At 44.9% G+C, this 15,414-nt stretch overlaps 1 protein-coding gene across 1 annotated transcript in view; it reads right to left on the bottom strand.

The window, feature by feature from the left end:
* Nucleotides 1–751: 751 nt before the first annotated feature.
* The window catches only part of MTMR9 (myotubularin related protein 9), a 366,570-nt gene continuing 351,907 nt past the window's right edge, over nucleotides 752–15,414 (bottom strand). Inside the window, exons 9-10 of the mRNA XM_086926182.1 lie at nucleotides 14,820–14,971; nucleotides 752–7,521 (exon numbers count right to left, since the gene is read on the bottom strand). Of these exons, the coding sequence (XP_086782308.1) occupies nucleotides 7,358–7,521; nucleotides 14,820–14,971 (316 nt within the window). The 3' untranslated portion in view covers nucleotides 752–7,357. The remainder of the gene's footprint in view (nucleotides 7,522–14,819; nucleotides 14,972–15,414) is intronic.

Below are 15,414 nucleotides of genomic sequence, written 5' to 3'. Positions count from 1 at the left end.
GCGCATGCGCATCGACAGGCGAGACCTAAAAACAGGAAGGATACAGATTAAACCTATCTCCCTGTTATAAGTTTCTTACTATATAACCGCAGGAAAAAGGATGTGCATATTCCATTTCTGAAACATGCCAACAGTTTTTCTTATGCCACTACACCAAAGCATTACAAAAAAATTAACAGGAATGATGAGAGCGGCTATCATTAAAACCGGAAGGGAAGTTCGAGGAGATGTCTGCAGAGCTGGGGGCAATGCCACCCTTAGTCCAGATGCAAGGGTTTTGGGGGGGGGGGGGTTCTGGATAAGCTGGACACTTTGTAAGGACTCGTTGGGTTGTCTATGGATGTTGTACTTCGTTCAGGGCCATAGGCACCGACAGTCCATGTGGAAGCGGAAGTGTTAGAAGTACTTATTCCTCTCCTCTCGTCTCCTTTTAAGTTGTAGCATTCAACTCATGATACTGGTTCCTGCTCAGGTCCACGACTGGCCCTCTGACCCGGAAGGAAGCGGTCTGGCCCTGGAAGGGTTTGTGGAGAGAGGCTGTATGGAACATGAAAGCAAAGTGGTGCTAACCATGGGGAGAGATACGCCAAGCACTGAGCAGAGTTTCATTTTATTTATCCACACAACATGCAATGGACATTAGAGAATTAAACGCCCTATTCTGAATTGGTATTTGGAGCAGGGTTGCCAAATGACTATTCCGGATCAACAGACATAAGTATCACGAAATAAAAACTTTACTCCATCCAGCTTAGAACATCAATGGTTTTATTTGCTTTACATATATTCCTATTATTTGAGTTGTGGGATTCATTAAATTAAATTCATTATATGACGCAACGAGGTTTTGAATAAAAGTGCCACAACGATAGCTGAACAGAAAAAATGTTATACAGTAAAATATTATTAATGCTAAAAACATATAATTACAGAATGACAATAAAAGAGCACCCACTATACAAACATTTGCTTGACAGAAACCTGTACATTACAGCACTCTGCAAAAATTCTAGCCGCGCCGAAAGGCAGGTGTCACAGCACCTCGACAGAGGTAGTGCTGCGAACACCCATGAAAAGTGTTAACAGTTATGAGGCAAAGTGGGCACTTTTACTGGGAAACCAACTAACTCTTACCAAGTTGAATACAATGATCTGATTATATTCAGTTGCATGCCCAATGCCTCGAGTGATGTACAGCACACAACTGAGACATGATGCAGAAGAGGGAAAAAAGGATGCAGAAAGAGTGATGGGCGTCATAAGCAGCCATCCAAGGCAATGGTGAAGGTAGCTAGCTATACAACAGGCCCAATGCAGGCACAGAGATTAACCAGTGGTGAGAAAGTAAAGGGACTACAGGACAAATATAAGGCATACAGATCCTCAATGTAGGTAAAGCAGACTTGTGGGTTTGGCAGTTGTCATCGATTACTTCTTTGTGAGGTTCTCCATATTGGATATCTAGATTTGTTGACAGGTTAGTTCAATGAGGCGCTCCAAAGAAAGGGTTGAACAAGTTTAATGTTTAAATGTGTTAACCTACCACTGGCGTCGCAGCAATGAAAAACGACCTCACTGAGGGCTCTGTCACTCAAGTAACAAGTAATATCACCCACCTACCACAACCCTTTGACACAATGCCTCTTAACCTGGTCTTCGTGACCAATACCACAGTCAAACATTCACCCAGGTGGATGTAAAGACACACAGTCTTCAATGGCATCACACTTTACTTTATGCAACGTCTTCCACACCAGTATCACAAACAAAAAGCTAGTATGACCAAGATGGTGCACCCTAATTTAACTTTGCAGCAGTGTCCAGGGTCCTCTAGTCTTCAATCCCCATGACCACTGGCAACAAAAAATAAATGATCTGGGGTACAAGTGGCAGAGCATTAGCTTGGCCAGTATGAAAACACAACAGCTTATTCCTTAAGTAAACTTCTTTCAGGACATTTTTAGATCACAGGCTACTTTAATCGCCACTAACAAAGTTTAGAATCTACATAAAAAAAATTAGACTTCTCTGACTGAAGCCATAGACAAGACTGAGGAGGACACTGAGCCAACACTGTACATCTAAGCCACAATACCAATCTCACTCATATGTAGTTGCCAACAGGTAGAAGCCTTTATCTGCTTTAACGGCCATAGTGTTACCTACTGCAGCATGCACTTTCCCCACCATAGCAACCTCACTTCCCCTTCTTGAAAGCAGTGTTCTTCTACTCAGCTGTCAACCGCAGATTACAATACGAAGACTTGATGTCCCAGCATTGCAGCACACTGCATGTTAAAATAACATTTATTTGCAAAGCGCATGTTCACCCAAGGGTATCTTGGCGCTGAATAACAGATGTTTATTGTTACCCAACTCAATGGTACTCATCAACCTCAGAAGGATGAAAGGCTGAGTGGAACTGCCATGAGGTCGAACACAGGCTTCTACAGTGGGCTTATTTTATAGTTGCTTATCTCTACAGTGGGCTTATTAGTCTGCTAAGATACCAGACCCAGCCTGTTCCAATATGGACCTTCCCCAGAAATGCTACCTTATTAACCTTTAGGTCGGAAACCTTTTGTGGACCATGCCAAAAAGACCTTGTGGCAACCCAGTTCTTGTCACTAGTACTCTTTCTTGTCACTCTTATTGCTCACTTCATTTATTTGATGGCTTTCCTTCCTCCTCTTGTGGTTGTCCTTCCCTTGGAGCATAGCTCCTTTACCATCATTTTGATTAGATGAATTGTATCCTTCCACTGCTCACATTCAGGAAACCACTTTTCGTTCCATTCAGGACTCTATAAGAGTGCAAGTGTTTTCTTCCTATTGCCCTTGTGTGCTGCTTCTTCCCTCAAATACATACCCCCACACTCTCTGAGCAGCTTGCCAACCTGTCCAGCTTGTCCCCACAAGCACACACACAGCTATATTTTTGCTTGGGTATGGCAAACAAACAGAGGGTTACATTTATCACCTAGATTGCACACACTGCTTGAAAGTGCAGGCCTTGGGAAACAAAGCCTTTTATGGCACTGGGGGAGGGGTCAGCTGCTGCACTCACTAAGCTGGAGCTTGAGACAGAAGGTGCACTTAGAATGACTAAGGAGATGTCTCTTCTCTTAGAGGCCCACAATAATGCGCATAATTTTAATTTTACATTTTTTTTTTAAGACAATCCTTTACAAACAAGCACTAGGCAAAGCCAATAGCTTGGCACTTGCATTACAAAGTTGAGACCTATTGGCTTTGCCAGTGCTTGTTTTGGTTTATTATATCATTTTAAAGCTGCTGGTTTACCACTGAGCAAACCACAAGGTGCACTTTACCATCCAAAATGTACAGATAAGATATGGGCGCGAGGCTTCGGCTAGAACATAAAAGCAGGACAAATCAGTGCGAAGTACATCCCTGTAAAACACAGCGCAGCCATACCTTCCTGTAGAATACTAGCGCCAGCGTGAGGCATGGGGCACTAGTGATTAAGTAGTGAAACAGAGTTTCCAGGAGACCGTTTGTGCCTCTCTGTTCCCAATTGATTCATTCACCTACTCATCAACACACAACTTCGGACGCCGAGACTGGACACTGAGCTCACTATATATGCTTATACTCTGGGAGGCTGCGTGTCATGTCACCACAGATCAGCAGCTTTTTAAACTATATAATTAAAGCACTGCAATTAGCAACATTATTACGCAAGATGAAAAGGTGCGCACAGCTGCTCCACTTTTCAACAGTGTGGCGCTGTCAGTTTCTTACAGGACAGCAGGACTTGATTGATACAGTGAAATACAGTGTCTGCTCTGTTGGGTGGCACAAGCAACATAGGGGTCTTCCTAAAATATAGCATGATCTGGTATGTTTATTGGCTGCTAATGCATCCCTGGAGGGTCGGCGGGGATGAGGGGGGAGTGGGAGTAAAAGGGAAGGAAGGAAGAGGGGTGGAGGGAAGGAGAGAGTATTGAGATATTTCTTTGGGTTGGTGAAAGCCACTGGCAGTCAGCCCAATGTTTGGGGTGAGGATTTTCTCATGGGGTAGCCAGCAGTGTCTCCTCCGCAATGGCGGAGGACCGTCGCCCCACAGCCTGGCTCAAAGCCAGCAAATGGAGAAAAAAACCAATGTCATTGTTTTCTTTTTCGTTTGCCGGCTCTGAGCCAGCTTGCGCAGGGAGGGGCAGGGCAGGGGGGAGGATGCGTGCTATGTGAACTCCTTAAGTGCATCTATGTGTTTAGCCGACTGTCTCATGCCGACCAAAACACACATACGAGCTTTGGTTTCTCCAGCCTAGCTGCATTAAACAGCCTGGCTGGAGAAACCCACACAGACTCCATGGTGTGAGCAGAGTGTCATTCTAGCCCGCTCAGACCAATCCCCGCTCTGCACTCAAATGAGAGCAAAAGACACACAATTGATGATCGAAGAGTAGGCAAAAAAACAATGGATTTAGGCACAGATCTCTGTACTGGGGTGATTGTATGACATTGTTCTGCATTCTGTCCATCAATTGTTCTTTTTGCATTTGTCACCCCGAGTGGGACAGGTATTCCCAGACGTGGGCCAAGTGCTCTCCATGCCACTGGAGTCAAGCTATTCTGGCTGTTGAGGGGTCCTAGGATGCTTCTTCCAGTCCAGGGAAGACCTAGCCTGGCAGTTCGGGCTGGACTGTTCCCATTGGGCACAAGGTCAAGACTGATTTGCATATGGCTGGGTTCAAACTGGAATGGCATGGTGAGCAAAACAACGATGGGTTTAGGCCTAGATCTCTGACTGGGGTGAATGCAAGACATTGTTCTGCATTCTGTCCATCAAATGTTCTTTTCTCAAATGAGTAGCACGGGGATTGGAGGGAGTCTGTGACACAGCCCCAGTGCTTGCTCAGCACCAGATAAGTGATCCTTTTTGTAATTTTTTTTATTATTAAACCCCCCCACCCCTGGGTGCGCTCTCCCTACCGTGATCCCCGCTACCCTACACCCACCCAACCACCTCTTTATTGGGGCAGCCGCCACTGGGGGTACCTTCAGTTTCTGGATACTCTGAACAGGAGTGCTATTTAGGTCAGAGGGAACACAGGAGTGGGCTTGACAGCACAGCTTATGTTCACAAAAATTAAGCACATGTCTACAAGCCACTCTCACATGCATTCACTCTGTTCCCTGTAAGAAAGGTGCAGATTACAGCAGCCTGGTATGCTCTTCTCCCACACAACCAATGCAACCTCCTTCCAACTCGCAGTGCTGAACCGTGTGACCCTGGGGTTCTTGTAGTGAGCTGGCCCACTTCTTTCACTGACAGCAACGACAGCGACAGTGGGCACTTAAACCACAGAGGAGTCCTGTGCATGGGCAAACAAAAGAGATGTTACTAGATAACTTGTGACAGGGATGCTCTCCAACCCTGAAGAGATTCCTCCTACTGGCTGCCATAATGAAGCCCTTGGATTGGCTAGGCAAGTAATGTCGTAGGGGCAAAGATCCCACAACACAACATATCCTCTGGCAGCCCAGTTACTGCACTCTTACTGGGATCTGCGGTAGCCAAGGTAGGTGTGTGAGTCACCTTAGAGTTTGTTTTCAGACACTTGGAGAGCATGACAGCTCAACTCTGTACCCTACAATTAACCATAGGAAGAACAATGGTCAACGCAGATGACTTGGCATTAATCTCTCCCATGCTCTCGTCATGAGCCACGGTTGCTGTGTGCTCATGACGAGCTGAGCTCGTCATAACGGCTCCAACGCTCGCACGCGGGGCTAATTCCCCTGCTGTGCTGAGCGTTCTAAGAAAACTGTTGTGGCCGTGACAAGCTCAGCTCGTCAAGAGCAACACGGCCACCGTGGCTCATGACGAGCTGAGCTCGTCACGAGCACCGGGGCGATGTGCACGCCCCCCAGCACAGCGGGGGAATTACCCCTGCAGCCAAGGGGGTTAAATCAAAGACTCAACAAGCCGGCTTTGAGACCGACACCCACAATGACACATTTATTTACTTTGAAGTCTTACGTCTTCGCCCAAATATGCCATACTCCAGATAGTTGCTAAAACAAAACAAGGGAACCCATTAGAGAGATCGAGATACTTTGGGCAGCCAGAAAATATTTAGGCATTTTCAAGTAAACTGGGTTATTGCTCACCAAGAAAGGTTTGCCCAACAAAGTAAGCCCTAAACATCTACATAAGCTGGACAGAAATGGCACGCCTTATTCATCCAAAGTAAACCTAAGTTGTAGACTGTGGCAGTGATGCCAAACAGTTATTCGTACATGTGGTACTTGTTGGACGTCTTAACAAAGGATATTTGCGTTTAGAAATGTGAGAAGTTAACATTTCATAGTAATTTATTGTGGCCATAATTTGATTTATTGTTTAATTCTTTTTCTTTTTCAACGTATTGATAATATATGGACATGTATTTTCTCAATAAAAATATACAACAACAAAAAAAAGTCTGAAAAGATTACAGCCGCGTTGGTACAGTCTTAAGTTGTACATCCTCGGGATTCCATGCCTTTTATTGGACTATCTCAAAACAGTATTTGGCAATGGAAACAATGCGCACGTATTCAAAGTGGTGTAGGCTGCTTCATAGGATGTCAAAAGCTTACCCACTTATTGATCTTTGCTGGCCTTTAACCACTCACACAAAACACATGAAAACATGGAGTGTTTGAATTTATAGTAAAAACATCAGCCACAATACAACTCAGAAACAAGGCTTTCCGCCATGACATGAAGTACTGCTCCTGTACATGAACAACCTATGAATAGCATGTACACGTGTCTACCTAAAATAACATTTATTTTTGATGCCTTTAAGATCATGTACATCAGATCCTTTGAGAGGGTACTTGGATAACGGACAAGGCATTTGTAAGTGTTCATTACTGGGGATCGGGCTCACAGGCGTGGATGGGAGATCCTGAAAACAAGGTGCAAAAAAACAAAACAGTGCAAAAGTACAGCAGTCACCCATACATCATTCCAAAGGGTTGGACCAACCACATCCTTTCAGTCCCCAGGTCTCTGAAGGAAGTGACACCTTCTTTGACAAGAAAATAAACAATGCTTTCAAAAATCTCTAGCACTCGGCTACAGACTACGAAATGCCATATACACAAACCAGAAGTAATGATAACCTTTTCTAAAAATGAAAATAATCACATACACCAACCAGGCCTAGCGAGACCCCCACAGTGGAATGATCCCGTTGGCCAGCATGCTGTTAGTGCATCTTGAAACTGTTGTGGTGCCGAGAGCGAGGGCAGTCTTGATGCCGGACGGACATGCATCCTAGGGTGCTCGTTTTTAGTGTGTAGAGGAATGTAGTGGAGAGGCTGAACAGGAAGAGTCGTCAGGGGCTCTCCGCCATCTTGTCTTCTGTTTCTAACTCTGCCAATTGCCGCCGGAGCGCGTTCACCTTGACCTGCAGCTCCTTGTTGTGCTCAATGATGTGGATCATCTCTTCAAAGGCTTCGTCCAGGTACTTGGAAGACCTATTCCAGCGAAGAAAAACTCCTGCAGCAAGGATCAAAATAAGATATTAGAATGATGGTGGCTGGAAGAACTCCATCATTATATATAGCGAATCACCAGTGGAAACAGAAGGCAGTCAACGACCTTCTGGTGTGCTCAAGATGGTCTGCCTTCCAAAAGCTCTTTCTGGAACTGCAAAGTCTTGAGTGTTACGGAGCATTACAGTGTCCACTATTCTCAACTCCCCTTAAGGAAGGCACTTTAAAGAGTCCTCAATCAGACTAACCTGCAGGACCCGTTGCTGTTCCGAAAGAAAATAAAGACCTGGCTTTTTCCCAAAGCATAAGCACACTGAACGTAGCATGGCTCTCTTTCAGCACTTATGGTGGTAGTGTACATGTATCTCAGTGCCAGGATGCCCGAAGGTTTACTGCGTGCTTTATAAGTATGGATAACAATAAAAACCAACCTTCAAGAAAAGCACAGCATGAGCAGTGCACTGTACAGGCTGAATGGAAAGTCCTGCTTTGGGAACACCATGCGAATTTCTATTCAATCCAATAGATATTGACTGGACTGGTAAAACCCTCCAGCACAGATGTCAGCATACAGCCACAAAGGAAGGACTTAAAAAGACTTGAGAAAGTAACCTCCAAGGCTGCTGGACTCTGAATCCAGACCTGAAGACATTTGGGGCCAATGGGTCTCCTCACTCTCTAGAACCTCACATGACGCCTGGGGCATCTCCTAAAGACTTGCCAAATTCAGTCAGTGCTTAAAGCTCTAATTAATAGCAGGGCCCCATATCCTTAAGACCTAACAAATAGCTAAACAGGTTCTTTCAGAAAAAGATGACCAGGTTTATTGCTCAGTGTTTGACATCTGAAAAATGCTCTGATACCTGCTGGAAGGACACTGCAGCTTATGTAAATGTCAAAAACATCTGATTGGGATGAGTCTTCACATTCTAGAATTGACATCTGCTTGCTTGAGCTGCAGGTCTTTGTGCAGCTGCGGTTACCCCTGGATTCTTCTTCACAGGTTTGTATCGGAGTAGGAAGGTCTCTACATCTTACTTCCCATCCATTGGCTTCCCAGTTATACCTTATCACTTTGTAGCTTTTCCGACCCATTCATTTTTGGGCATGGTATTTTTGGACCAACGGCAATGTTGATATTTTACTCTTCTTCATAGATATGAACAGATCAGGACATCGGGCCCAGAGTCACTCTGTCACCCTGCCTGCTTCAACAGAGCTGGGTCCACTTGGTCTACAGCTTGGTCTTTGCTCTTACAGTGTACCTAACGTCCTGCGCCTGTTCATACTTTTATTCACCCTAATTCGTAATGCTCACCACGCCTGGTGGAAGGCAGCTCACCGCACTTGCCACCTACACTGTGAACAGCAGCTTTCTTAAGTAAAGTACAGAGCCTAACTTCAAACGTGCTTGTGATGCAATCAGCCTTCCCTTCTATGGCAAGGAACCATGAATTACAACTCGCCAGAGGGAGCCAGCGGTATCCACTGCAGGTGTCAGATCTGCAGCAAACATTTCCAACTCTTGCACGTTAGACTATTTTCCTAAAAATGTTTTTAGACTACCTGATGTAAGGGAATATGTACAATCATGTAACCCTCAGAAAGACTCTTGAAACGTTCATGCTTTGCTAACCTATTGCTCTCTTTTTTATGGCCTTTTCGCAGATTACTGGTTAGCACAAAGATCACTCCAGTGTGTACAAGTGCTTAATAACAATGACATTTATTATCATTCACATGACCAAACCACAATTGGGCGCATTATGACGGGAAATAAAAATCCAATTTCTTCAGGATGCTGTGCAGTGATCAAAAAGCGCAGTCACAGCACAAGTAATGAAATAGATGAATCCAGGTTGGAGAATGTTATTTCTATTAAAAATATGTGAATGCTGGTGCAGGATCAGGGATGGCTAGCTAGAACCCTAGATATGCAACGATTCTTTCATAAAACAGATGCTACCTTGGTTCGTGTACCCTTCTTCTCCCCAGTTTAGGTTTTAGTACACGGGAAGGTGCAAAAATATCGATTCTCACACAGTGGAGGCTGCAATTATGAGTTATGAGCATAGCAAAGAATTGAGGCAACACTCGATAAAGGGTTGAGATCTCAAATACTGAGAGTTTCATGAAGAGGACACCTAGACTATTGAGTTCAAATAATGTTAGGTTAAACAATGTAACTAGCGAGTTACTTAAAGAAACTGATAGCTAGACTAACCATGTCGATTTCTTCTTCATGATGTATTTGTATATGGTGGGCTACATGCACTTACGTATGCAATCATCCTGAAACATGAAAATACTTCACGAGCATCAGTGAATACATAGATTCTTAGTTTCACAGTTCTCTATGCTAAACGTCGTAGCAACCCCTTGCATGGCGTTTGATACCACTCTTCTTGACAGTTTTTATATTTCTTTAAGTTTAGGAGTTCTTCTTTTACTGGCGCCAATTATTTGTATATGGAAATAAGGAAAATCTTTAAGGAAGAGATAAAACTGCCTGGAGGGACCAATGTTCTACAGCGCGCTTACTGACCTCAGTTTAAGCATCTACTCAAGATAACTGGCTTTGCCCCCCAGCCTACCTCCTGGGCGTGAAGACCCCTCAGCAGAACGGGGCCTGCCGGGCGTTATTGGAAGGGCACAAGTAGACGCACAGGGGCTTACGAGCCAACACCAGCCCCAGGGACGGCTTGTCGCATCTCTCCGGTCCCGTCAGATGGGATCAGTCCCAGACAATGAACACATGCAGATAATCCGGGGTCAGGCAAAGAAGGGCAGCTCTTTTGTCTAAAGTGACCAGAGCAAGCGGAGACGACTTAGAAGACATAAGGGTCCCAGGGGAGAAAACTCCAAAGCAAGAAAGGGAGGATTTACCTTCAGCTGAAGGGAATGCGGAATCTCTGCTAACCGTGCAGCTAGTTAACTCAGCAATTTCACAAAAGGCAGTTTCCCGCAACATTAACGGCAAAGATGGTCTGCGACGGAAATACAACAGGAGTAACAATTGTTTTTTTGGGTACCCTTTTATTCTACAAAAAGTGCATTTACTTTACATACACAAAAGATATGACTATTTCCTCCTTTAGAGCTTGTATTTAACTGGAATTTAGCGTTCACCCACCGTGAAATGTGCTTAGCTCCTATCCCTACAAAGGAAGGGTCTACTTGTGAACAGACCCAGGAGTCTGCCAAAGCGAGCAGCGATGTATGATTTTGCCTAATAAGGAAATATTTTCCCCTAGGCGAGTATATACAAGATTACATCCCATTTGAGCTGGTCTGTTAGTGCCAGAACAGAAAAGTTTCATCGATGCTTGTAAAATGCATCTGCGGGAGCACATGTTTCTTGGAGAACCGCAAGTACCCAGTCAAGAGAGGCAAAAATGAAAACCAAGTAACAGGAATGTCGGGGGAAAAGCCAGTCTCATGAAATGCAAAGAGTCGGAGGAGAGAGAGTGAATAATTACTGACCCCAGCAGGCCAGGTTTCCGGGGCTGCAGTCATCATCCTTATACTGTGCTCAGTACTAGATCGGAAACTGACTTAAAATCGGTCTGATTGAGCATCTTCTGACTCCAGAGGGCGAAAAGCGGGAATAACACAATTAAAAACAGCACATTATGCTTTTTAATGACGCTAATTTAAGACACACGAAGTTCATCTCTTTAACATGATAAACCGAGAGAAACATTTTATTGGTAATTGTCAACAGCCACCACGTCCTTTCGAAACTCCTAAATCCCCGGAAGGGGGTGGGTATGACCTTTGACCTTTTCAGCAAAGGCTTTTCATGGCTCGTTGGTTAGTTCTATTGTCTGTACCTTTTATAGTTTGTGCTCATACAAGGTTTTTCTTTTCTTTTTTAAAGTAAGAACATCATTTTTAAAATCTTATTTCCAGAAGATGGCAGTCTCCTCCGTGTGAAAGCAGAGTCCGTGTTATCAGACTGATCTGTGTTCAGAAAAGAGCACTAACACAGCTTTTTATTGTTAAACTGATATCGTCTAAATCTTACAAAACAGGCGGAGTTTGAATGTTTTCATCAGTGTTCGCACATTTGTAGCAAATATTGTACGTCTGGTGGCGCAGTGGACTAATGAGTCTGCTGCAGGGGCCTGTGTTTGACCTCATGGTCACTGGTTCAAATCCACTCAGCCTTTCTTCCATCTGAGGTCGATAAAATGAGTACCATTGAGTTGGGTATCAACAAACATCTGTTATTCAGCGCCAAGATACCCGTAGTGGTGAACGTGCGCTTTACAAATACCGTATTTTCCGGCGTATAAGACGACCCGGCGTATAAGACGACCCCCTACTTTTCTTGAAAAAAATTAGGTTTTGTGCTATACTCGCCATTTAAGACTACCCGTGATTCTAGCCCTCCTCCGTGACATGAAGTGTAAAAAACTGTCCATCCGATCTTAAAAAGAATGCAGTGTCTTGGTGATTCAACAGGAATGTACTGTAATCACCCTTCTGAAATACCGTACGGTAACTGCAGCAAAACATTATGTTGCTGTATTGCCGGCGGGAAAATATTACAGTCCCCTTTCTATGGCCATTAACTGACGCTCCTCTCCTTCCGATGAACGCGAGATTTATGGCCACATCGGAAGGAGAGAGACGCCAGATCAGGACATGCTGCTGCATCCCCCCACCCTCCCACGAGCAGTGGCAGATAACAGGGCGCCCGAATTCCTCCCCACTGGAGCTGCTGCGCAGCCATCACTGACTGCACCGACGCAGAGGTATATCTTTTGGCCCAGTTGAGTGGCATCAGTACCTGGGTCGTGAAAGCGGAGCGGCACGACTACCATAGCCGGTAAGGACAACAGCAGGCAGGCATAGGCAACGTTGGTGGAGCGTTGTTTCCACTCCCAAAATTTGGTTACCGGCGTATAAGACGACCCCCGACTTTCGAGCACATTTTGAAGGGTCAAAAAGTCGTCTTATACGCCGGAAAATACGGTACACAGGTTACGTTGTTATGTTATGTTTTCTGCATGACCGCGTTTGAGAAGTCAGAGAAAACTAGCGGCGACCGCCTGCAAACATCTCACACAGGGGTGGCTCTGCTAGAAGGGACACCATCTCTAGTACCCCAACAAGTGGGTCTGTAGAATATCCCCCACCCCAGGAACCTCCAATGATGCTTATAGCACTAAGGGGGAGTCAGCTGGTCCTGGTCACTGAAGAATGAGCAGGGCTGCTGGGTGATTGATTCCAGAGTGTGGTCCCAGCCCAGGCCTTCACAGCCTACACTGAAGACCCCTGAGTCCCACAGACCGCTCTTGCAAACAGGCGGATTCTATGCTCTTACCCATGGCCAGGAGTAAGCACACGTCTCCATGACAGCAGATTTGAACAATCCAGGCGCCATCAACTCTAGCTGGTTGTATCAAAAACACACACTGTGATGAGAAATGTAGGTCTAAACCACTGGCAAGGGCCCGGTTAGCATTCCAATACATCATTTTTCAACCTCTGGCACTCTAGATGTTAGGCTGGAATGTTATCAAGAGCGACTACCAGGTGATACCTGGGTGCACCTTGGCCTCCAAGCATTTTATGCAGATCTGCACTAAAAATGTTGGCCTAACATGCTCTCTATCTTGGTTTGAATCTCAAAAACTGCCTATGATGCTTAGGGATTGCGGAATACAAAAACAAAAGAATGGGTGGGATGCTTGAATTAATCTCTTCCACCGATAGCTGCTCGGGCCGCATCCCAGGGCATTGCTTTTTTTCTCCGACCGTGTCACCTCAGGCAGGAACCAGTTGTAAGCAAAGCAACCGTAGGCCTGCTTTAATAGAAGTAATCTCGCCAAACTGGCACGACAGGTCTCCTCTGAACCAGAAGACAAGCAACCTCAGGCCGGTGTCAGCCTGTCAGGAGGGTGCAGTTTGGTTCCAGGGGCACAGTCCGCACAGGAACCACCCCTGGGTATACCCGTAGCATTTAGTGCGGCGCACTAGGAATTCAAAAAAATGTGGGCGGAACTAATCTTAACCGCTGATAATTACTCATGCCCGTATTCTAGTCCATAGTTTTTTTTTTTGGGATTCTCCTCTTGGGATATCTAAATATGTACATTAAAGGTCTGGAAAACAAACACATCTCTGCTGTGCATCATGGGAAGAGCTCATTGGAATGGTGGCAGTGCCTATGAAACTGCTCACTTTGGGACTTTAAATGGCTGATTTCCAAACAGTAACTGGTATTGTTCTGAAGCAAGGATGCAAACTATATTTGTAAGACCAGACCATGCACTTAAGACACCATCTCCCAACCAGGAAGCAAAAGGGTGGCTGAGAAATCCATGCCTAGTTATAAGAAAGGGGATTCTGCCACTACATGAAGTTTAGAGAAAGTCCTTGCTTTATGGCCTTGAAGTAAAAAGATCCAGTGCTGCAGCCCCCCACACTCCCGAATACCCAAGATGAGCAGTGCCAACCACCTCTTCCGTTGACAACTCTTGCTGAGAAGGTCAGCGACACCAAGCCTACTAAACGGATCACCACTGCCAGTTGGTTTGAGACAGATTTAAAATATTCAATGTGCTCTCATTTAAACCTTTTACAAGGTTTATCCATCGCCCTTCATCTGTCTGGGGGCGTGTTTCTGGGCAGGAAAGCTATTGCAGACCAGCAAAAAATCTCATTTAACCCCTTGCATGCTGATGACGGCCCCCATCCGTCATGCGCTCGTGTGCTGATGACGGCTGAGAGCCGTCATAAACCCGCCCACTCGCGATTTTGCCGCACAAGCGCAGAATCGCGGCAGCATGCAAGGGGTTAAAGTCACTTTCCTACCTTCAACTTTAAAGGTGCATTTTTCCTCGAAGTTGAAGATCAAGATAACACCGTGGCCTCTCCTCAACTAACTTATGAAGCTACACACTGATGCTATCGTTATTCAATTTCCTGTGGCTTCCATGCAATAAAGTAACATACAATCATATTGCATGGTTGTTGTTAGTTGAACATAATATTACATACTCAATGGAGTTGGCATGAAAATTTCAATTCGATACGTCATCTAGAAATGAAAAGAAGTTGTTTAACAGAGAAGATCTTCATGCCCATCATTTTAAGACATGGGAGGTTAACATAAATGTGCAAAGAATTCTCTTTGCAGGAGGTCTCACCCCTTCATTTAACGAGACAGTGGCCAGATATATCTGCAAGTAGATTCCCTAATGTATCACATCTGGCAAGCGCCACAGAGGGATATACACCATCTGCACAGACAGGCAGTGTAAAACTGAAAAGCAGGTAAACCGAGCTTACCTTCCCAAAGCTGCAGGCTCTGAGGGGCCACTGAGGGCCAGATCACCAGACCATTGGCCTCAAAGAAAGGATTGGTGAATTTCCTGGTTTCTTTTGGCTGACTGACCCAGGACCAGAGGGACAGCGTCTTCTGTTTCAGCTTGTGCTTATACCTACAAGAGACAAATGAAAGAGAAATACAATAATACAATATATGGTCTCGATACTAAGATTATTCGCTTTAGTATGATATTTACAGCATCCTACCAATAGCACAGTTTGCGAATTACTAACACCTTCTGTAAAGGTACCAAATTGTCACTAATCGCTTCCACGAGTGCAATGCTTGCTTCACATCCTTTAGTTCTCAAAGTGAAAAGCATGCTGTTAAGAGAGAAGGCTGAGCCAGTGATGGATGGTGGGTGCTGGTAATGTAACTGGATCACTGGAAAGATGTTTACATGTAATATTGGCTCCCCGTCATAGGGATCTTTGCTGAATTCATAAAGGTAGGACATGAACGTTGAATATTTCTGCCTGCAAGATAAAACTCTCTTCTAGATCAAACCGTACTTACTACCCAACACTATGCCCTTATGAAGGCATTTTCTTTCAT

Source organism: Lissotriton vulgaris, chromosome 6, assembly GCF_964263255.1.
Source record: "Lissotriton vulgaris chromosome 6, aLisVul1.2, whole genome shotgun sequence".
Lineage (NCBI taxonomy): Eukaryota > Metazoa > Chordata > Amphibia > Caudata > Salamandridae > Lissotriton > Lissotriton vulgaris.
This window is presented reverse-complemented; position numbering and strand designations above follow the sequence as displayed.